General features: G+C 53.0%; 1 protein-coding gene across 2 annotated transcripts in view; it reads left to right on the top strand.

Moving 5' to 3' along the window:
- The window catches only part of NF2 (NF2, moesin-ezrin-radixin like (MERLIN) tumor suppressor), a 73,074-nt gene extending 49,610 nt beyond the window's left edge, over positions 1–23,464 (top strand). Inside the window, exons 11-17 of one of the 2 annotated variants that reach the window (XM_036908839.2) lie at positions 1,321–1,443; positions 2,177–2,394; positions 3,638–3,743; positions 6,808–6,935; positions 8,726–8,888; positions 10,255–10,299; positions 20,621–23,464. In XM_036908839.2, the coding sequence (XP_036764734.2) occupies positions 1,321–1,443; positions 2,177–2,394; positions 3,638–3,743; positions 6,808–6,935; positions 8,726–8,888; positions 10,255–10,290 (774 nt within the window). In that variant the 3' untranslated portion in view covers positions 10,291–10,299; positions 20,621–23,464. The remainder of the gene's footprint in view (positions 1–1,320; positions 1,444–2,176; positions 2,395–3,637; positions 3,744–6,807; positions 6,936–8,725; positions 8,889–10,254; positions 10,300–20,620) is intronic. The other variant, XM_036908838.2, reaches the window with a different exon arrangement.
- Positions 23,465–23,771: the final 307 nt, after the last annotated feature.

Raw genomic sequence — 23,771 nt, 5'->3', positions numbered from 1 at the left:
TAAGTGACTTTATCTTCCAGACCTCGGTTTTCTCATCTGTTAAGTGGAGCTAATAATGCCTCTTGTCTCAGATCAGAGGACACATTGCCCCTGAAAGGCTTTGTAAGCTTAAACCACTTTACAAATAGGAGGTCCTTATGAGGGTAGAGGTCTCAGGGAAAGTGTGGTGCTAGGAACAAAAGGGGATTGCCTGGGCTTTTCTCGGTGGACACTAATGGAAGGTAGTGACCCACCCAATGGAAATTGTGATATGATGCAAATTAGAGAACAACTTGGAGCCAAGCCTTTCATTGGCTTGCAAGAAGAAAATTGGAGAAGGATTTACAGTATTTTATTGCTTGTCTCTGCATTATTCCTTCGAGGCCTAATGCATTTTTTTGGCTTGGTATTGAGAAAAAGCAGCAGTCTTAGTAATCTTGTGTTTGGGAGAAGATTGAAGCAAAAAGCAATCCAATGTGCTTTAATTATTTAAGGAAGAAAATAGTGCAGTGGTCACTTCTGGCTTCTGCTTTCTGAGCTCAGTTAGAACCCTAGGATCACAGAGAATAGCACTTGTCCTGTACTTGTTCCCCTTATTAAGCTCAGCATGTGGCCCAATTAATATAGTGCTCCAGAAGGCAAGGGAGGTGGCGGTGGCTTTGTACTGGTGCCTTAAGGATGGGCAGCTGTGTTCCCTGCCTGGCTCCCTCCTGTCATGGGCCTGGCTCAGGGGCTGCCTGCATGTGAGGCTCTGTGAGGCTGTGTGGAGGCCACTGCAGCTTCCCCGTGTGCAACACAGCGTGCGAACTATTGAAGGGCCACACAGAACCATTCCATCTCCATGCGTCAGAGGAAGGACTATTGTCGATGAAATTGGAGATGTGGGAGGGGTCTGTGTGGATTAAAAAAGGCAAGATGGATCGTCCAGCCAGGAGGAAGCTGGCTGTTTCTGGGGCTCCATCTCGGGGGACCTGCATCGTGTCCTGTCAGCCACAGGGCAGAGCCACACGAGGCCTGCCAACAAGAGGGGACACTGGCAGGGCAGCTGCTTCGGCACCCTGTGTGTGAGGATGCCTCCTTCCATCCAGGCAGACGCCCGGCAGGGCTTGGGTCTTTGTGGTTTGTCCCTTCATCTTTAGATGTGTTTCAGGGCCGTTGCTTTCAATTCTCCAGCTGATTTAGGAGGACCGAGGGTGGCAGGCACAAGAATGACTCTGGCTCCCTAAAGTAACGGGAAGAAAGGGGCCTCCAGTGGGGCCACTGGCCGCTGGGCATTCCGGGATCCCTGTGGCACCCCAGGTCATGAGCCCCATGACTGAGCAGCAGCTCTTGTCCCCCCAGATGGAGCGGCAGCGCCTATCTCGGGAGAAGCAGATGAGGGAGGAGGCCGAACGCACAAGGGACGAGCTGGAGAGGAGGCTGCTGCAGATGAAAGAGGAGGCGACCATGGCCAACGAAGCCCTGGTGATTCTGGGGACCCGGGTCCCGGGGGGCCACCTGGGGTCGGGTCTCCTGAGGACCACACCTGAGCAACATTTGCTTTGACATTCACGCTTAAAAAGAACAATCGTTGCGTTTTCTTTCTACCTGTGTTGGCAGAAGCAGATCTCAAGCAGGTTGAGTTCACATCTGCTGAACTCTGCTCTTTCTGGGGCTCATCCTTAAAGCAGGCTGTCTGAGCCTCAGCACTGCTGACTCGGGGGCCAGACCCTCCTTTGCGGGGGAACCCTTCTGAGCCTGGAAGGACGTTCAGCAGTGTCCCTGGCCTCTACCCACTAGATGCCAGTAGCACCATCTCATCTTCTTTTCGACAGTCAAAAGTGTCTCCAGACATTGTTACGTGTCTCCTAGGGGGCAAAATCTCCACTGGTTTCAGACCACTGATATAAAGAGAAAGAAAAGAGTGAAGTTGTTTGTCTTCCTCATAAAGCATATGCCTCAGCTCGACCGGGTCCCCAGCAGAGGTGCTTTCTTGTTGCTCCCCATGGATGAAACCTGAAGGGCCCTTCTGAAAAGTTGAGGGGTGTGGCGTGTCCTTTGCTGCCAGAGCTGTCATCTGAGGGGACGCTCAGGGGCAAGGCCTAAGGACCCACAGAGTCCAAGACTCTGGTGCTTGCTGGCCAGAGTGTCTGAAGCCAGAGCTGGGTGGGATGACAGGCCCACGACCCCCGTTCTGGCTGACAGTGCCCTTCTCCAGATGCGGTCTGAGGAGACGGCTGACCTGTTGGCAGAAAAGGCCCAAATTACTGAGGAGGAGGCAAAACTCCTGGCGCAGAAGGCCGCCGAGGCCGAACAGGAAATGCAGCGCATCAAGGCCACAGCCATTCGGACAGAGGAAGAGAAGCGCCTGATGGAGCAGAAGGTGCTGGAGGCTGAGGTGCTGGCCCTGAAGATGGCTGAGGAGTCAGAGAGGAGGTCAGAGGCGGGGGGTAGGGGTCCTGGGCTCTGGGGTGCGGGTGAGGGGCTGCTCTGTCTAAGCCTGTCCTGAGGCAGCGCTCGCTGCGGCTGTCCTCCAGCTGCCCCGCCATCATCTGGGATGGGGGGAGGCTCCTCCCTTAATAGGTTGGGGGGACTGATGATTAATCCTGTTTGGGGGCTGGAGCTAGCAGAAGTGGGCTTGTCAAATGGGCCTCTGGTCATGCTTGTGCCTTTGTGATAAGGCCCCATCCCTCTAATAGCTGTGTTTGCAGGAAAACCATCGAGCATATCGACAGACTACTCTTAGCTGAGGAGATGTGAGGAGGCTCTTCTTACATTTAAAAAATGTGGTTCTTTTCCCTTTTTACTTAGGGGGCCTGTGGGGAGACTGCAGCTATTATAGGCACCTGCTTCCCTGCAGCCCTTCCTTGGTGCTAAGACTCCTGAGGCAGATGGGAGGGAAGGGCCATGATCCTCTCCAGGGCCAGGACACCCCAGCTCACCACCAGGTTGAAGGATGGAACTGTTATCTGTACTTTTCTAAAACTGTTCTAGACTGGATTGCTCTGGTTCTGCAGGCTTCAGATAAACCCTGGAACGATCCCCACAGCATTTGGCTCTGTTGACATGGAGCACTTTAATTTGGCTTTGCAAGCAAGGTGTTTTCCCCTCCACTTTTCCCATGTCATTCTGGGTATTTGATTCCTTTGTTTCCTGCCCTGTCTGTGTGTAGGCAACTTCCCCTGTGAGGGATGTGTGTTCAGTGTGGTGCCCCGGATCCTGTGTCCTGCAGGGCCAAGACCTGCACCGAGGCCTTAGGCCCTCCGTGATGGCGCTTTTTTTCCTGCTGAGGCACGGTCGTTTCACGGCAGGGCTGTAAGGAATCAGGCCTTTCACATCCTGCCCGTTGTGATTCAATATGAGACCTCTGATCTCCTGAGCTCTTCTTTGCCTAGCCCTCTCTCACGTAAAAGCAACGCAGAGGTTCCTCCTTGACTCTTCCCTGCAGGCCTCCCTGTTCTTCCGGTTTAGATTTACCAGTTGAAATGAACAATACCCAGGAATGTTGTCCTTGCCTTGGAAAAGCCCCCGCAGCCCTCCCCCATCTTTGCTTGCCTGAGCTGGTACCATCCTCGGGGTTAACACAGGAACCTCCTCTCCGGGGTAGTCCATGGGGAGGAGGGTCTCTTTCCCCCACCTGTCATCTTCCGTGCAGCTGACGCTCCTCCTTCCCTCACAGGGCCAAGGAGGCTGATCAGCTGAAGCAGGACCTGCAGGAAGCCCGGGAGGCAGAGCGCAGAGCCAAGCAGAAGCTCCTGGAAATCACCACCAAGCCCACATACCCGGTGAGCCTGGGTGGGGGCTGCCAGCCTGTGGGGGCTGCCAGCCTGAGGCTGCTCAGACCTGGCAACCTTCCCTTCCCTCCCTCCCAGCCCTTTGGCCACCTGGCAGTGCCTTCAGAGCGGCTGTTGAAGCCCACAGATGGCAAACAAGATGGTGTGGCGAGCCTGTGGTCAGGGATGGGGTAGAGTGCCCGGTGTGCCGTTTGGCCTTGGACCAGTCAGGCACCCTTCTGGTTGCCTGGGTAGCACACAACAGGGCCTTTTCCAACTCTGAAATATTTTTCTTATTCCAAGTAATGCCCTGAAGACAATTTGCTCTCCAGCTTCTTAATGCCAAGTTGAATTTAATCTTTAACTACTGGTGTGTAACGTACATTATTGTTGGTATGGGCAGTTGTAGTTCTGGGCAGGGATACCCAAATACCTCAGAGTGAACTACTGCCATGTAAGAACCAGCTTCAAAAGTTAATTTTGGGACAAGGGGCCAGACTTCAATTAAATTGGGTCACAAAATGAATAGAAAGCCTCTTCCCTTCCTTACCTCTGTATATTCTGTTCAGCAAACTTCTTTTATTTTTTTATTAAAGTATCATTGATACACAATCTTATGAAGGATTCCCATGAACAACATTGTGGTTTCAACATTCACCCATATTATGAAGTCCTCATCCCCCCATTGCAGTCACTGTCTATCAGCGTAATAATATCTATCAGTAGATAGATCTATTACTGTCCACCAGTAGTGTCATTACTTGTCTTCTCCGTGCTGCACTGTCTTCTCCCTGACCTACCTACATTGTGATTGTTCAGCAAACTTTTTTGCACACCTGTTCTGTTCCATATAGTCCAGGTAGATGTGGAATCTGTATACTGACAGTGCACAGGTGCCTAGAGGAGAGCCTAGCCCAGCCTGGAGGGACAGGAGCCGCTCAGGTAGGGAAGAGAAGATAGGTTATGCTAGGCAAGTGCACAGATGCATACACTGCACAAATGCACACACTGCACAGTTACACACATGGTGCAGACAGGCACGAGGCAGAGAGATGCGTGGGGTGCAGAGGCACGAGCTCCCCAGGGTTTGGGGTGGAGGGAGATGAGAGCTGTTTGCTGTCGTCATCTGTTCTGGTTATCTATTACTGTGTGACAAGCCACCCCAAGCTGGCCATGCAGCAGCCATTCGCTGTGCTCCCCCATGGCTCTGTGGATTGGTGCGCCACTGGCCCCTCTTTGGGATCTCCAAGGTGGGTGTAAGCAGACGGCCCTGGGGCTGCGATTTCCAGGCGCTCATCTTGGGTGGGACACCTGAGATGTGTGTATGTTTTTAAGACTTGCATTGGAGCAAACGCTATACACTCATCTAACAATAAATACATAAGTAAGTCCTGGAGGAGATCATATCAGCTTTATCATCCTTTTCCGTCATCTGGATGGAGTGTAATTCATCTAACCAGGTCTCTGAGGATGGGCATTTAGCCTGTTTTCTGTTACAGTTAGAATAGGACTACACAGAACATCCATGGACACAAATCTCTGTACACACATGTGGACGTATTGGTAGAATTTTTCTGCCAATTCTCATCACTAGACTGTGGGGTCATGTCTTCCATTTGGGTGGTCTCCACAGAGGCTGGGCCGGTGTGTGCTCTCACCGGCTGTGCAGCATCCTACACTCATCTTTATGGAAATTTTTATGAAGTATAGCACCCATACAGAGAAGGGCCCAAATTGTAACTGTACAGCTCGCTGAATTTTCACAAACTCAATACACCTATGTGCCCAGCACTCAAATCAGAAAACAGAACGTTCTAGTACCCCAGAAGCCCTTTCTCAGCACAGCCATTGATACCCAGGCAGACAGTCTGCCTCAGGCTTTGGTATCACCTCAGATGAATGCTCTGAGCCTCTGCTCTTCCCCAGACACTGTCCTAGACTCAGTAACAGATCCAAGGATGAAACACAGGCAGATCCTTCCCCCAGGAAACTTGCCAACAGTAGAAAGAAGACAGAGCCAAAAGAGGTCTTTTGTGAGGTAGAGTTGGAGAAGTGCCACACGGAACCAACACAGTGTTAGTGCACAGCAAGGAAAGGAGCTGCCATCTGGCCCAGAGGGATCTAGAAGGCTTTGGTGAAAAATGGTAGTATTTGAGAAGGGCCTTGAAAGAGAGATGGGGTATAGAGAGGAGGAATTGCTTAAACAAAGGAACGCATACAGGATAGCAAAGTGTTCCATCGGATAATAAAACCATTTACAATTTTGTAGGTCAGATGGCAGGAGAAGTCGGAGAAGTAGTTGGGCCCATAGTTTAGATGACTCTTTGTTCTGGGATGATGGGAAAGTCCTCTAAACAAACCTAACTTCTTAACCCTCTTCTTCAAGCCCTCCTCTGGCTCCATCTTCTGAATCCTAGCCCTGCAGCATGCAGGGGAGCTCTTTACGGTCTGGTCCCAGCCTCCGACCTGCCTCCCCACACTGGCACTGCGGACACCCTGCATTCTTGCTGAGCACTCTGCCCTGCCCAGTGTCATGCCTCTTGCTTGGCAAGCCTGCTCCTCTGGCACATTCTCTGTTGCCAGTGGAAGCAGTGTTTCTCCTAGCACACCTTCACCAACCCCTCCAGCCTCTGTCTGCTCCCTGGCTGGTGTTTACCGTATTTAACTGTTATAATCTGTGAATGCATCTGTTTACCGAGCAACACTTGCTACTTGCACAGCCAGGAACCCTGTCTTATTCTCTGAGTCTCCACCTCCTAGCACAGGGCTTGGGTGTTTCCTCAATGAAGAAGTATGTGGGGGTTTAATATGGCTGAGCATGCAAAATGTTTAAAGGTTTGAGGCTAGAGGAGTGACTTGCCTGGTTTTAAGGTCTTTGGGGCAGATCACCTGGCAGCAGTAAGTGTGGGAAGATTGAAGTGAGCAGAGATGGTGACAGTTGTGAGGTGTGGTCATGCCAGGAGCCAGGGCCTGAGTTGTATCCACTGCCTGTGTGGCTGCTGGGGGTCAGCAGTTAATACAGTGGTGCCACCCTGTTCTTAACCTGACCTCCTAATCAGAGACTTCTCATTCACAGCCCATGAACCCAATTCCAGCACCACCGCCTCCTGACATACCAAGTTTCAACCTCATCGGTGACAGCCTGTCTTTCGACTTCAAGGATACTGACATGAAGCGGCTTTCCATGGAGATAGAGAAAGAAAAGTATGTAGCCCCCTCCGTGCCTGTCCCTGCCTGGGCAGCCAGTGAACGAGAATGAGTCGACGGGGGCCTGGGGAAAGTGGAGGGTGGCCGCAGCAGCCTGTCGCGAGCTCCCACAAAGGTTTGCTGTGCTCTCACCCACTGGAGGAAGAACTTCCTAATCAGAAATGAAGGATAACAGACCAGTGTTCAATCTTCCAGGATAAGAATGGTACTTCATTGGTAGCCAGAGTTTATAGTGGCTCAAAACCTTGCCTAAATACAGGACTGGTGGTCAGGGATCTCCAAGTCAGGCAGATTGCCATTCACATGGTAATAGAGCATGTGCTCATGTTCTAACACAGTGAGAGAACGTGTTGCCTAGTTGTGTTTTCTGGCGGCCAAGATCTGCAGCAGTTCCCACGTCTGGAACGAGGGTGAGGGAGAGGAAACGTCTCTCCGGGTCAGGGCGGCCCTGCTGCATGGGGCTGCACTGGGCTGAGCCCCCGCACACCCTGTTCACAGCAGCTTCTGCTGCCCTGTCCTCCTGCATTTTATGGTCAGTGGAAGTGGGTCTGAGGTGGAAAGAATCCCACCGCAGAGGAACTCTAACCAAGATGCCCTCATTCCCAGCTGTCAGTAAATTGTCCAACTGCGCAGCAGCTTGACAGAGAACCACAATAGCCACCGTGCACTGCCTGCCTGGGTGCCAGGGTTATTTAGCTTTTATCTCATTTTATTCCCACTAACTAATCAAACTGATATCAAAAGTAGGTTTTAGTGTTCCCATTTATAAATGAGAACCCAGACTTAGAGCATTTAATGAACTCATCCAGCATCACACAGCTGATGAGGGACAGAACCAGGATTCAGCTCTGAGCAGTCCGAGCCTTCGTGCTTTCACCTTGTGCAGTATGGTCAGGATGACCCTCCCTAGACAGTGTCTGCTTGGAGCCCAGAGTTGGCAACTATGAGCTGGGCTGTGTCCCTTTGGGCTCTTATACTGAGAGTATCTCTGTGGTATTTGCCGAGTTCCCCTTCCAGCCTCTCACATCATCTAGCACACCAAGTATTACGTGGTGGTGATCAGGGTGAGGCTACGTCCTCTTCTGTGTCCTGCTTTTTTAGTTTGTATTTTCTTACTGCCCATGCAGATGTCGACAGAGTCCATACACTGGCCATGGGAATCACTACAGAATGTTCCTTGGTATTTGTGTCGACGGTTTGCCCAGTTGTGCCCTTGTAGTTGGACAGTTTGAGAATGGTTTCCAGATTTTCATCAGCACAGACACAGCGTATCTACCTGTAGGCGACAGTGGGGATATTTTTCTTTCTGTTGTTGGTGAGTGAGCTTCTGTCATCTTTAGATGACAAACCAAAACCAGTAGGGCTGCAGCCACCGCCTATCAGAAGAGACCACTTGACAGGAATTGCTTCTCTGAAAAGGATTGAGACAAAGAATTGTTTTGGTTGCCAGGAGTCTTGATTCATGTGTTGTTTTTTGTACAGAATTAAAAGCTGTCTATTTGTAGAGCCCTTTGTGAGAGCTTGTAGAGAGCTTTCCTACACTGTCTTTTATTTAATCCTGACCACAGCCCTGTGATCATTATCCCAATTTTATGGACAAGGAAACAGATCAGACCAGCTAAGTAACTGGCCTGAGCTCCCACAGCCGCGAGTGCCCAAGGAGAGACGTGAGCCCGAGGCTTCAGGCCCCACATCCCGCTCTGAGCCACCTGGGGGTCTGGAGCGTCTCGGCCTCGAGCGGTCTCCCTGTGTGCCAGAGCCCTGACACACGGTGCCCTCTGCCGTAGAGTGGAGTACATGGAGAAGAGCAAGCACCTGCAGGAGCAGCTCAACGAGCTCAAGACGGAGATCGAGGCCCTGAAGCTCAAAGAGAGGGAGACGGCCTTGGACGCCCTGCATGAGAGCTCTGAGCGGGGCGGCACTGGCAGCAAGCACAGCACCGTGAGGAAGGTACCCGGCCCCTCAGCTTCTGCTGACAGGACAGTCACTCATGAAATGTGAGGCTGGCATCTGGTTTCCTCAGTAGCCAAGTCATTAGACATGTCATTTTTCATATGTACTTAGTTGAGGACATGTTTTGGCTCACTCCAGAAAGGGAATTTAGTCGGCCAGGGTCTGTGGACCTACTGGCTTGATGGACGGGGGGCCTGTAGTAAAAGCTCTGATGAAATGAATCAGTTACAGGGTGGATTTTGATCCATCATTTAGCAGTAAAGCAATTCAGTCTGTGAAGCCAAGGGGAGGTTTGCCCGGGGGGCTGCCTTATTAATGAGAAAGCAAAATGAAACGAGGCTGCTGAGAATGGACTCTCCCTCTAGTCTTTTTGTGTTTTTGAGTGGCAGGCACTCTAAAATTCAGTTCTTGATTTAGAAACTAAATTCTGAATTTTTAAATTTTTTTCATACTTAAAAGGAAAGAAGAACCTTAATGTTTCAAAAGATGAGACTTCATTTATGTTGCTGACAGCTTCATATCTTTCTCCATTGAACTTTCAGCATTTTAGAGGAAGTTAAATTCCACTGTAGACATCAGCCCAAGCGTGTCCTTCTCTTACGTTGGGCGAAGCAGAAAGGGCCTTCTTGCCAGCTGAGGTCAGTTCCTAACCGAAAGCTCAGGATCAGGTAACACCTGTAAAATAGGTGTCATCACGAAAAGACTGTTGAGTTTAGATAATGATAGTTTAATTTTTTCTTCTTTACCTTAGTCTTTAAAGTGGTCTCCCAGGTTAAGGAATACCTGTTTTCAGTGGCTAAGCTGTATCTAAAAACTCCACGAGGTCTGTATCTATCTGCCGTGGTTGATGGGTGCATTCGGGAGCCCCAAATCCTCCTGACTCCGGTTAGTATTGGCAGCGGGTAAATAATTCCTTTTAGTAGCATAACCTGAGGGAAAGACCTTTCCAAGTTCCACATTCCTCTTTCCTTTGGCTTCCGTAATTTCCTGGGATTCCATTCCCAAACCAGATTATTGAACAGTGAGCAACAGGGGAGCTAAAGTGAGCAGAGAGGCAGAATGATGCCCGGGCCAGTGAGCGTAATCCCTGGAAGGAGCTGCCCGGGCCCCGGCCGCCCTGCGTCCTCATCTGGGCGCCTGGGGTGCTCTCGTCGTGCTGCGGCTGCTGTGGGCTGGACCCTCGGCCTCGGGACGCTGGAGTGCTGGAAGCTGGAGAGACCTGTTTCAAGTCATAAAAACAAACAAATGAAATCACTTGTCCCAGTTTCAGGCCCGTCTGAGCATTTTACAAGTGGCACATGTGGCATTGTTGATATCACAGGGTATGTTTTTTGTTTTTCTTCATTTTATTTTGCTGGTTTAGCCTCAAGCCCAAGGCAGAAGACCTATCTGCATTTGAGCCCTCAAAGTAGGTTATTCGCAGGTACTCTGTATGTGGTGATGGCCCTGCCCTCCGATACTAACCCCTGCATGAGCTTGCCTGTCTCCGTCCCTGGGCCACGCCCAACCCTCCTGAGGGCAGGTGGTGCCTGGGTACTGGCCGCAGCATGCCTTGGTCTGAGGGCAGGCATCTGCCCTGGGGCCAGACCAGCCTCCAGTGGTCCAGAAGGCTGCCTCTTCTGAAGAGCATGTTGTGGGGCCATAGGGCCAGTCACCCTTCATATCTTGTGTCATTGTTGGGCTGGGGAAATCATGGCTTCTCGTCTAGTCAGGTCTATCTAGAAGTCCTTTGTCTTGGTGGCGTACTCCTTAGATTCCAGTAACCCTAACATGGAAATGGGGTAAATATGGGTGTTTCAAAGACTAGTGTCTTTAACTCCAGATCGAGGTCTTTCATGTGGTGATAGCCTTTGAAGACCCGGGCCCTGCCTGGCAGCTTCTGGTCACAGGATGAGGGGCCACCTGTGCTTGCTCGTTTTCCCCGAGAGCCCCTCTTTCTGTACACGTCCAAGTAGAGCAAACCAGTAGCACAGGGGTCTGAGCTTGCTGTCAGTCCAGGTGGACCGTCTGTCCATGGAGCTCTGAAGGCCGTCCTGCTTCAGCCCATCCACAGCCCCGGTGGAGTCGTGGTTGGAGTGAACTCCCAGGGACAGGGCAGTCGTGGCGCCCAGCAGACAAGCAGTCAGTGGTTGTTGAGTGAATTAATTGAATGATTGCTGCTTTCCTTCTGCAACAATTCATTATTCTCCCAACAGGCCTAGGCAGTGGAGAGAATTCTTTATGCCCAATAATAAAATAACATCCTGCCTCTGCTCTTTGCCTAATCCCTGGCCGCACCCACACCAGTGAGCTCACCGACACCCAGCAGGTGTGTAGCATGTGTCCTTCAGGGTCTTTACTGTGGTTTCTGCTACTAAAATTAAATAAGCTCATTGGAAGCTTTCTGCCAAAAAGTGAGATCTGGCAAAAGATAGATCCTATTTGTGGTTGTTATCCAAGCAAGAGAGGTTAGCTATTAAAGTCCCAGATGGATCTCATTATCAGATGGTTCGATCTGTCAGTGGTTCCAAGAACCCATGGCATGAACCCCACTTTGTATGTGACACTTTTATTTAGTGGGCTCCTGTGCCTTCAGCTTCACCACATGTTGGCATTGAACACGTCACCATCAGGCGGCGCCTGCTCTGAGTCTGAGCAGGGCAGCCGTGACCAGCTCTGGAATGGGCATCGGTCAAGTAGTGACCCCAGGGCTCCTGGAGGACCCTGGATGGACCCACTTTGGTTTCCTGGGCTTTGTGGGTAGCACAGGGGCAAATAGAAAACCCCTTTTTGTTTCAGCCTGTGCTGTCAGACAGTCCTTCCATATGATCATACTGTTCTGTCTTGATACGATTTCATCTTTCTTCTTTCTGTAATGATTCTGAACATTTAAATTCTTCAGGGCCTGATTTTGACCATCAGTTCCCACTGAGCTGTTATTGTAGACAAATGAGGTTTGATTTGTAGTCAGATTTGTACTGCTCCTAGGACATATACAAAGGCCTTTTCTTTTTTTTTTATGTCTTGATATGAACTTGTTTTCAATGCAGTCTGCCAGGCTCCAGTTAATCAAGAATTCTGATTAATCGAGGCTTAATAAAAGCATGGACTTGGCTTTTAATACAACTGGAGTTATCTCAGCATCACTAGATTAAATAGTGGTGGTTTTTTCTCCCCGTGAAGTTTGATGACTTTCCATTTCCTAGATTCTAGTGGTCTCTGTGGCTAGTGACCAAGATTGATGACCAGCCATCTACCTGTGCTGGGGTGGCTCTGGGGTTGTGCCTGCTGCAGTCTTAAGTGAAGTACACTACACTGAGGAAGAATACCACTGCCAGCTTTGGAAGTATGGGCTCCTAGAACGTCAAGGGTAGAGCTCCATCTAGAAAGTCTGGGGTGAGAGATACAAAGGCTGGTGGTGAACTGGAGAGTTCCAGTGTCTTGAAAGCTCATTAATCTTGGTTCAAACCAGCCAGAATTGTTCTTTATTCTGTTTTTAATGTTTTTTGATCACAGATTTTGCCGAGGAAGAATGGTTCTCCCTACTTTCTGCAACCTAGGTATATTCCTCCCCTTGTCGTCAGTACTGTGGCCTTACGGAGCTGTCTGGGTGCCCCTCGAGGCATGGCAGCCCCTGAGCCCTCCCAGGGTTTGCCAAGCCCCCCACCCCTTGGGAGTGCCCAAGAGGCGGTCTAGTCTAGTCATCCAAGGCCACCACTGCTCTGCCACATACATTCTCTACAATTCTTACTTTCTTTTCACGCTCTGTCTTCTCACCTGTAGAAAGTCAATAAAATAGTCCTTACCTCCCAGGACTGTTATGCAGGTTAAATGAAGTAATGTACAGGAAGCACTTGGTTTACTGTAAGAGCTCAACAAGGGCTTAAAAATACATAAACAAATCTGCTTGTGAGCCTGTGGCAAGGGACACATTTACATACACAACTTGTGCTGAGCATATCCACTAATTGTATTAACTTCTGTGTGTTTGGAGGTAAAAGCTTTTAAAAGCCAGAATTAACTTCACTGGTTCTTTCTACTGTCTGATTTAGATTTGCAAGGGTATATTTTGCTCCTCCTGCTAATCTTGACTCCCCGTATTTCCATTTTTTCCCAATTGATAATCAGTGCAACTGGCTTGGTATTTGCTTTGGAGTCAGAGCGGCTTTAGCTGTCAAAAGTCACCTTGGGAACCTAGGTTCGTTTCATTCTCAGAGGGCGACAGCAACATGTATTCCTGGTATCTGAGTCTTCTGCGTAAGGGAGTGAGGCTGGGGCAAGGGACACAGGAGTCTTGGGCTTGAACTTCTTGCCCTCAGAGCCACAGGACTGACAAGGTGAGTGGTGGCCAGGTGTGGCTTAGCTGCGCGACACACTTTGGAGGTGAAAATGCATCCTGGAGCTGCGTACTTCAGGGTCTTGCTCTCATCCCTCTCAAGGAACAGATTTCACTCCTTGATCCCAGGCTGGTCTCAGTGCCCTCAAACCTGTCGTCGTTTTTGTGCCCGTGGTCTCCAAGGGAGTCCAGAATTGCAAAGGAAATAGACAGAGGAGGAATCATGGGGGTCGTGGAGCTTAGAAAGCTTATTGTATTATAACTGGCTTGAGCCATCAAGATCCAGCTGTGGTTTCTGCTGGTGGAGGAACAGGAATGAGTAGCTACACATTTATCTGAAGCTCTAGCTGCCTCCCTTGGATCAGGAAGATATAGAAGTCCAATGTCATCTTCAATTTGCTTGCGCTCCCTTTGGAGATGCAGGGCTGGGGAAGTGAAGCAGAACACTTACACACCCGGGGAAGTGATAAATCACAGGGCAAGATTGAATATGCGTGAAAGGCGTCTCCCACAATTAAAACAAACGGCCGGAGCCTCCCCGGTGACCTCAGGCCCGTACCGCCTGCCTCCGAGAGGGCTGCTCAGCAGTTCGTGCTGCACATGTGGTTGATGTATTCAGCCCCTCCATGACCCCGGTCACAGGACCCAAGTGGCTCTGTCTCCTTTGGAACTGGGCATTGTCTGGTGGAGTATGCCTGACAGAAGGCAGGGCACTGGCTCCCCAGAACCTTCCCTTTGTTGTTGCTGGGACAGGGCAGGGGTGGGAGGGAGAAGGAGAAGAGACAGGAGTGGGCGTGGGGTGGGGAGCAAGGATTAGCGAGGGGCAGCCGCAGCACCAGGTGCGAACAGAGGGTGCGTGGACGGGTGCGGTGGCCATCTGCACCCTTCCCTGGCTCTGGGGAGGCACAGGGAGACAGAGGGAGGCATGGCTGGTCTCGGTGCGCTCCTCCTGGGTGACACCAGGGCATATCCCTGAAACCCCTCCTGCCTTGCACACACCCACTGAGTCTGGGTGCCTCTTAACTGTTGAGGGCTTGCCGTTTTCTTGTTTGTTTCCGGTAGCTCTCTAGGTGAAAGATTCTTCCGGCCTTTCTTCTAAAAGACCACAACGCAGTCCTTCTTTGTGGTTAGGAGACTTTACCCAGTCAAGCAGTTGCCCTTTGGGAGGCGTGAGCCTGCAAAACCTGCCTTGCCCTCCTAGAATATTTTATAAGCATTTGGAAGTGCCTGGGGACCTTACTGGGCCTTGATGCAGTGAAACATCCCATTTGGTCCCTCAGCGCCGCTGTGTTCCAGTGCAGCTTTCCTCCAGCACCTGATTTGTTACCGCAACAGTGGGAGGGAAGAGATGGGATGCAAACTCATTCTGCAGGCTCAGGGCTCTGTTCTGATAATCCTTTGCCACGATTTCCCTTTTAATATTGGCAATTTGAAAATGGTACCAGTATATCCACACCTTGCTGCAAAGGTACTCAGAGTGCTTGGTAGCTGTCAGTCAACCACTGCCTACCCACTGAGGCGAATCAGGCCGATTAGTCCATTTTCCAGGCAGAAGAACAGAGTAGCAAAGGGTCCTGCCTGTGTCACAGGGGCTCCAGACACAGACAGACACCAGTTTCCAGGCTGCTTCTTGCTGCTTTAGGTCCCTAATAGATTAACATATGAAAGAGATCCTGTGGGTTTTCTCTGGCTCTCTCTAGAGCAGATAAAGTAGCTAATACCAAATTGGATGTGTTAATTGAGACGGACTTGGCCTTTCATCTCACCTCTGCTTAGGGATAAGTTTGTGTGCACAGCTCTCTCCCTGAGCACACCACCAGAAGACTTGTGGGTGCAAGCTGTCACTTGCATGATGGCAGAAAAGCTTCATCTGGCCGGTTTGCAGCAGCTGTCCTGCACCGGCCCTGCTACCTCAGCGTTGGTTTGGAAGAGGGAATGTTTATCACACCCCGAACCAAAGATCATGTTGGAACGTGCTGCTGCTGGATCCGGCCGTCACCCCTCTGCTCCAGGGTCAGCTTTCTCCTGGTGGACCCGAGTGCCCGGGGGATCTCTATGTCCTTTTGTATCTGTGCCCTCCCCCGCTCTTTCATTTTCAGTATGTAGTGCCAGATAGGAAGTATAACATGATTTTAGGACTTGCATTTCAATTCCACTGCATTTTTATGGGACAAGCAGAGTCTCAGCGCCTGGAGTTATTAGGTTAGTATCTAGAATGGGTTCAGCATTGTGGGTCTTACCGTTTAAAACAAATCAGCCCTCTCCCCCTTCCTTTTTCCTCCCTGGGGACGAGTGGATTGAGGCAAGGCCCCCAGGGGCCCCTGGAGGCATCCTCGTGCTCTGATTAGTTTTGTTCTCCCAGCTCAATTGTCGAGCTTCCTTGCTCTCCTCACTGAGAGCCCCTGTGGCTCTGCGTCCTGCCCACCCCCACCCCCCATACCACCACCCCTCTCTGCTTTAGGAACAAGATTATCACAGTGCAGCCTTGTGAATCAATTTTCTGTATGTGCTGATGAAAGTGTAATGCATTCTTTAATCAGGCAGCCTCGCCGCTGCAGGCTCCATGCTGGAAAACATCTCGTTCCCACCACCACCACCCCATCACTTTGGGAAATGATCCCTCTAGAAAGGACTTTTAGAGGAGAGCTGGAAGGAGAGAGCTGGCGGCCAGCCTGGCACTGCGCTTTTCCAGCAGGGGGCACCTGTGGGGGTGACGTGGAGGCGCCTCTGCTGGGGAGGCCTTCCACCGCAGGCCAGGCCTGCAGGGATTGCTGAGCCTGGTGCTTGTCACATTTGCCTTCCAGGCTTGCTGCCTCTAGACCCTGGGGCCACTGCTTAGGAGTGAGCAGGTGCGGATCCTTGCATCTTGACAGGCTGCCTGAAGTCCTCCCCTCCATGAGCAGGAACCAGTTGAACCTGCGAATGGAATGCAAGCTTGGGTTGCCGAGAACCTGTGGGGGCCAAGAGGAGCCAGCCTCCTGGCTTTTTAAGGACACAAGCGTGTCTTCCTCATCTAAGCTTGTTGAGATTGGGTGGGTATGTCCATTTGGCCACACCACACACAGTTTAGGTGGTGTGAGGAGGTCCAGTCCTGCCAAGTGGCTCCCTCTCCTGCCCTTTCACAGCCTGGTGGCTGTCACAATCAACTGGCAGTTTGATGGAGAAATGGGCAGGAGGAGAGATGATTCTGCCAAGCTGGCATCTGTCAGTGCTGAGCAAGAAGAGGGGGCCAGGCCCAACAGGTCGATCACAGCCCCCGTAAGACAAAAACCAAGCCATATAGGTCTGCAGCAGAGAAAGAGAAGGAAGCATGCCTCCTCAGATGGAACTGGATTAGTGACAGACTTGAACAGCCGGTTCAGCCATGGGAGAACTTAATTCCTCCTGTATTATTCACACAGCTGATTTTAATCAGATGTGAACAGACAGCTGGAAGAGAGAAGCGGTCAACCCAGTGCCTGGTGAGGAAGCTGCACGTTCTTCTAGTCATCCTCAGGGAGCCGGCAAGAGCATGTGGGTTGGAGGCTTTGTGCAGGGCCCGTGGTGTTTATAGCTTCCCAAAAGAAGTGGGCATGACCGCCAGGCTCCCGTGGCAGGCCCGTGTCTGGATTCAGTGTGAGTTTGGGACAGTGCATGCTACACATGGTCACCAGTCACAACCAGGCAGAGCTCTGTCTGCTCGTCCTTGGAAGGATTCAGAGAAGGTCCAGGTTCGGCCGGTCCCAGAACAGTGCAGCCTTTATCCGTGAGACCTGGCTTGTCCGCACCCTGGGGCTTTTCTCCTTCACCACCTACACAAATTCGGAGACCTTTCCCTGGACCACCTGGGAGATACACCGTGGCACTGTGCTTGCAGAGGCCACATGTGGTAGACCTGGGGAGTTTCCCTCCCTCCTGGGGGCACTGCCCCTCCTGCCCCCACCCCCACCCAAGCAGGTCAGGTTTGAGGGGGCTGGAAGGGCATCACTGGATCACCCACGGAGAGCAGAATGGTGGGGGGCTCTGGAGACTGGCTTCAGTTCTCAGTGTGACATGCAGCATGCGAGGGCCTTAGTCGGGTCGTGTCTCTGGTACCTGTGCTGTGCTGTGGGAGAGAGCCAAGCCGGCCGCTGGGCAGGAAGACGAGCTCGTGCACCTGGAGGTAGGAGAGGACGGTGGGGAAATCGGGACACTTGCTGGCTGGTTTTCGTGAGTGCATAAAGACCTACAGAGGCAGTGTATCTCAAGAAGGGTTGGTTTTGTGCCATTTCCTGTAAGCCTCCCCTTCTTTTCTATGAACACCTCCTGCCTATAGCTGTACTGTGAATATGACAGTTTGTGAGCTCTCTAGAGAAACAGCAGGTGGTGGCAGATCCCCCAGCTGAGGGGAGCTGCCCAGTGGAGGTGCGCAGCTGAGCCAGGCGTGGGCACAGCTGGCAGATGTTGTCTCCAGTGCCGTGAGGGGAAGACCTCCTAACCTTAGAGAGCCTCCATGCCCCAGGCCTCTGCGTCCCCACCTGGAGGGAAAGCCCAGGGCTTCTCCTTGCAGACCCTCCCCACTGCCTGCCTCCCCCACTGGCTGTGCTGTTGCACTAGCAGAGCACTGCCTGGCTTGGGGACATTCTGATGTCTCAGATAGGGTGCTGCCCAGGCAGGAGCAGGCAGAGGCCGTGGTGGGCGCTGACGGGTTCCAGAAGCGGGCAGTCTTCTTGCACAGTAATTTCTCTGACAACAGGGTTCCTGGTGGAACTGGAACCACCAGGAATGGTACAGTAGGGTAAGGGTGGAGGCAGGGGCAACAAGTCTGCCTGTGGCCTGAGGCAGTAGGCTCCCGGTGCCCTCGGCGTCAGCAGCCACGAGGACCGCCTCTGCCCAGTGGGCCTGCCTGCCGCTCTGGCAGCCTGGTGCTGCGTGAAGGCCCTGGGACACTCTCCTCCTGCCGAGGCTGCACATGTGCAGCGCTCTCCTACTTACACGCGGCCAGAGCATTTGGCTTCATTCTGCATCTGTCCCCAGGCTGGGGTACAGCTTCTCTGGCTAGTTAAGAGGTCAGACTGGGCCACTGGTGTGCAATGTGGGGGGGGGGGGGGATCCGGGGAAGCGTCCTGCCCACTTGAAGAGGGCTTTGCCTCCCCACGAGCACATGCCAAGTAACTGGGGTCTGGTTCTGGCAGAGCTGCCAAAACCCTCCCCTGGCGCCTTGAGGGGACAGCCAGCACCCAAGTCTGGTAGAGGATCCAGGAATTCTTGGAGCCAACATTGAACAAATGGGCAGAAGGCTGCTCTCAGAGGCCCCCACAGCCTGCGCTCCCCGCCTGGGGAAGTGGCCAGGCCTCTTGGGGGACATCTGCAGGCCCTGCCTGGGAGACCATGCGGGCCAACACCACCCGTGCCCCTGCCTGCTCCTGCACCCCCTTCTAACCTGCACTCTGCCCTCCTGCCCAGTGGGAGAAGAGGAGCCCCAGCTAGGATTGGGGAAGAACGTTAGTAATGACAGCTGTTGAGGTGTTCCAGGCACAGTGCTGAGCACGTCCCAGGTACTCTACATGGCACCCTGTGAGGAAGGGGCTGCCACCACCAGGCTTCATGGTGGGGAGCTGAAGCCAGAGCAAGTTAGCCGCCTGCCCAGCACAACCCAGCTGGCTTTGGGTGGGGCAGTCTGGCTGTGCCTGTGTGTGAGCCGGTGCACAGGAGGACTGTGGCAGGGTCCTGTGCCCTGCAGGTCCCCTGTCCCCTGAGGAGCCCACCTGAAGTCTTCTCGAGGAGTGTGGGACAAACCTGGCATTGGGTTTCACACCTTTTGATTTAAACTCCCCCAAGAGGGTTTTTGTCCCAGTAATTCTCTGGCGCTCTCTCTTTCCCGGGCAGCATCCTGGTTCCCATCATCACAGAGCACTTAGCTCACAGCCCTTCTCCCCCCCCCATGCATTTGGGGAGAAACCCCCCTGCACTTGGCTCCCGTCTAGAGGGAGTTCCTTTTCAGCAAAGAAATGAGCGCTCTCTCCATTCCCATTAGACTGGGCTCGCAGAGGGCTTCTGAAATCGGTTCCACTGAAGAAAACAGCTCAGATGCCTCCCTGCATTCAGCTTGTTAGTCGGGAACTTCAAGGCCGAAAGATTTGGCAGGATTCAAAGAGCCAGCTCTCGAGCTGTCTCATTCTGAGCGGGCGCTGCCTGTCTTTGATAGGGAAGTGGTTGGTTTAGAGTCTCTCCCCGCCACCCTGCCCTTTGGAGAATCACACATATACCAGGACTGTTTGGGCTCAGATCCTGCTGAAGGTTGGGGGAATGGGTCAGACCACCTGGCCTGTCCCTGGAGTTTAACTCCAGAGGAAAGAGGCTCAGAAAGGTCAAGGGTGTCCACTGAGGCCACCCAGTGACCTGCTGGCAGAGGAGGGTTAGTTGCCTGGGCCTTCTCAGCATCTCACTGTTTCGTTATCATCATATTCCTCATCTTATTCACTCAACAAACATTGTCTGAGCTCCTTCTAGATGCAAAGCACTAAGCTAAATGGTTTGGGGACTATGAAGATGAACAGTTTGAACTCTGTGTCCCACCTCCCTGACAGCTCCCCTCTGCAAAGTTCCAGAACTGGAGGTGGAACACACTATTCTCACCCAAGTAGTTGATTTCAGGAGTAGAGCAGGGCACTGGGAGGGTGCCTGTCCCAGGTGCTTCTGTTTGGGGAGGTCCTGGGAAGTGGCCTACAGAGCTGGGCAGTTTGGGCCTCAGCAGTCCGGGAGGTTGCAGACTCAGGTGGCTTGCGTCCATGCCACAAGCTCGCCTCCACCCCCCCACCCCTCCAGCCCTTCCCGGCCCTGTGCCTCTCCGGGCAGTGTTCTTCCTGGGGAGGTCTTAGTGCTCTGGGCAGAGCAGCGGCCTCCCTGCCGGAAGCAGCCCCACTGAGAAAGCCTGCATCCTCCCAGCTGCCAGCTCACAGGCAGGTCTGCTGCGGGACCACCTGGGGAACCAGCAGCGGAAGGACAAGCTCTTCTTCATCTAACATAAGCCAGCCTCGCATGAGGCCATGTCACCTTGGCCTGTGGCATCCCAGGCTGGCACTGCAGACAGCACGCCACAGAGGCATCTTAGAGTCCCTTTCGTGGAAGAGAATGTGAGAATATAAAATGTCAGGGGGTCTCCTCCTGCCCTCGGGGAAAAGGTGATGGCATTGATGACATTCTCCTGCTGACGTGCTTCTGCCCACCAGCCATCACTCTCGGCATGTCCTCATTTGTCACCTCCTAATTTGAGCTCTTGGGCAAACCTGGAAACTTATTTGGGATTGACCACCGGCTTCTTGGACATCTATTTGGATGGTGTTCCCTGTCACTCCCGAGCACCCCTGTGGTTAGCCCGCAGGCAGGACGGTGTCCTGCTGTGAAAGAGCACAAGTCCAGTCCCCCTTTCAACTTTTTCTCTGCTTCCTTGCAGCTCACCCTGCAGAGCGCCAAGTCCCGAGTGGCCTTCTTTGAAGAGCTGTAGCAGGTGCCCGGCCACCCCAGGATCTGCCACTTCTCCCTGCACCGGTGGGATGGGTCAGGCACCGTGGGAGTCACCTGTAGGCGGGCTGGCCGGGAGCTTCTGGGGGAGCTCTGGAACTTTCCCCAGCTGGGTGGAGAGAGCCCAAGCCCCTGTATGTGCAATTGCCTTGAACTGTGACCTTCAGAGATTCTTCTCAGGGCATTCTAGTTCTCCTGACCTGAGTCTCTAAGGTTTCTAAGAAGTATTTGTCTTTCCTCATCTAATGTGGGATCCCATATTTCCTTCATCATAGGCACCCTGGGGTGTGTGTCTTACTGTCCAGTACTGACCTCCCCGGCCCAGGCTGGGAAGTGGTCATAGGGAGTGAAGTGCACAGGCCCTTTGGAGACAGGCCGGTGCCACACCCCCTCCACCCTGCCCAGGGTTCCAGAACATTCATCCCCTTCTCCTGGGCCAGCATAGTCTGCCTGCCAGCCTGTCTGCTGCATGGCATCAGTGAGCTTGCCCACAGCTCGTGGCGAGCCAAGTAATGGGGCCTCAGCCCAGGCCTTCCCCGAGGCAGGGCTCTGCCTGCCAGCTGGTGGGGCCTGGGAGAGCCCCTGCCAGTGGGACAAGGCCTGGGGCAGAGCCCGTGATGAAGGGCTGGCTGCCAGCAGCGGGGCCGGGAGGCCAGCAGGGCCGCGCAGGAACCTGCACCGCATGGACCACTGGCTGCCCTCCTCCTGCCGCCCCAGACCGGGGCCCGGGACCAGTGGGGCCATGTGTACCCCCCATTCCCCCCACCTCAGCCTTAGCATCTCCTGCCTGTGGCAGGCTGGGACCCTCCCTGGTCACGCTCTAGTCAGCACCTGGTAGCCCAGCCGTGACCAGTGGCTCTGTTGGGCTTGGGGCCCCAGTGTGCATTGCTGGCCCGAGCACCTGCCTCACAGCCACGGGCAGCCTTTCCTAATCCACTATTGTACCTGGGCCTCCTTTGGCTGTTGCCCTCGTCCCCCACAGGGCCACGTGGGGTCCCTTTGTGCCCCTCCCAGCACAAGCCAAGTGTCCACTCACAGTGTGTGCACGGGTCCCCACCACGCCTCCTTGCAGTGGTAGGTCGCAGAATTCCCCCCATGGCCCACACACGCCCCTCAGCTCGGGGCCACTTTCTCACCTTTTCTCCATGGCTCACTGGTGCCGCGGTGATCCACTGGGCTATTCATATGCTTCCAATAGGCTATGATGCAGAGCAGGTGATAACTCTTGACCAGTGAAAAGGTGCTGATTAATTGAAGACACGTGAGGGCCTGGAGATTTCCCAAGAGCTGTGTGGGTCTCTGGAGATCTTATGTGGTCTTGAGAAACTGAGCTCATGGAGCACCTGCAGTTTTTCCGCAGTCAGGCTGACCTAATGGTGTCCTGGGCTGGCTTCCGCATTCTTGGGCCACTGTGCCCTGAGGTCAGGCCTGTGTGACACCCCAGCCCTGGAAGGCATGCCGGTGGACTCTGCATCTGGACACTAAGCATGGATGGCTGTGGCTGAAAGCATTTCCCCGTGTGTCTCTGGCCCTCAAAGGCCTCTTCCCTGAGACACCGTCCCGTCAGGGGTCAGGCACTGACATAGGATCTGGCTCTTGTTTAAGGGTCTGTCTCCTTAGGCTTACTACCTGTCCTTGAATTTCCACAAGTTGCTTTCCTCCTGATCTTTACATTTAACCTGTAACAGTGGCCATGGGCATAGGAGCATAGAGGTGGTTTATAAAACCATCGACGGGCTTTGGTTTTTTTGGGTTTTTTAAATCTTTTTTTAAATTTAACTCCTGTGTGTATGTCTGAAGTCTGGGAAATGCAAGCTGTGTGGCCACAGGTGAGCCGCTGGCATCCGAGCCATGGCGTGGAGCAGCCTCGGGCCGGGGAGCAGACTGGAGGGCTGGCAGAGTCTCACTTGGCCAGGAGCACTTCGCCTCCCTTGGAGGCAGGAGCTGGCAGGCGTCTCCCAAAGATGGGCAGGTGGGGAGGATGGTGGCCCTCAGGAAGGTCTGGAGTCCTGGTGGAAGGAGAACGAGTGAGAGAGGAAATTGTTTTTCAGAGATGTGTGCCTGTGGCTGAAGGGGGCTGTGTTCTTTTTAAGTGAACATTTTTAGGGCATGGGAGCTTGTCAAGTAAGAAAACCTCTGAACTCGCTTGCGAGCAGGGCCCTGGCCGTGATCACTTCATCACAAGGGCCTCTGACGGTTCTGGGCAGAAGCACCACTCAGAGTCACTGCCCCGCTCGCGACGCTCTGCGAGGCTGTGCTGCCGGCCCTCAGCTGTCCCTCACAGACCCCGTTCGATCCGACTGAGGCCCCACCGCGGCCGCTGTGCTCTGGGATCCACTCGCTCACATACCCTCCAGGCCCTTCTGGACACACTCCGTGGCATTACGTGACACTTCCTGACTGACCGGGTTTTGTAATCTTGGGAACAGATTTCTCTCTCTCCCTCTCTTTTCTCTTTTAAATCAAAATGGCAAGTCCAGAGGCTGACAACCAGCAAGGGCGACTAAGTGTTGCTCACTGGCAGGGCTGGGGCCTCCCTCGCAGCCCTGGAGGGGGGGCGTTGGCAGGCAGACAGCCTCTCCCAGCTGCCCTGGGGCCACGTGGCCCCTCGTGGGCGTCCAGGAGGGCTCCTTCCATTTTCAAAGACGCCAAACCGCACTTCTTCCTGAGGGCCTGAGTTTACCTCCTGTCAGGGCCAGACCATGGAAGGGTATTTTCTATTCTGGTGGATTGTTGTAATTTAAATGATTGTTTTAATAAAAATTACAAGCTGTAAGGTGTTTGTCTTGAACTTCCTCTGTTTGTTTGTTGCTCCAGCCATTCGGGTGGCAAGACAGGGTGGGCAGCGGGGCTGCCTCTTCTGGGCTTTGCAGAAACAGGGCCTCTGACCTCCTTGACTGCCCAGGACTTCAACTCCAGCCTGTGTCTTTGGTAGTAAAGGCTCACCTTTTCCAGGCTGTTGACAGCACCCCTCTCCATACCTTCTCCTGGGGCTCCCCTTCCCTCTTCCCACGGGACATCAGGGTTGTAGCAGGGGCCTGGACCTCTTTCCTTGCCTCCTGCCTGTCTCGCATTCCAGACCT

The sequence above is a fragment of the Manis pentadactyla genome, chromosome 14, assembly GCF_030020395.1.
Source record: "Manis pentadactyla isolate mManPen7 chromosome 14, mManPen7.hap1, whole genome shotgun sequence".
NCBI classification, from domain to species: Eukaryota; Metazoa; Chordata; class Mammalia; order Pholidota; family Manidae; genus Manis; species Manis pentadactyla.
This window is presented reverse-complemented; position numbering and strand designations above follow the sequence as displayed.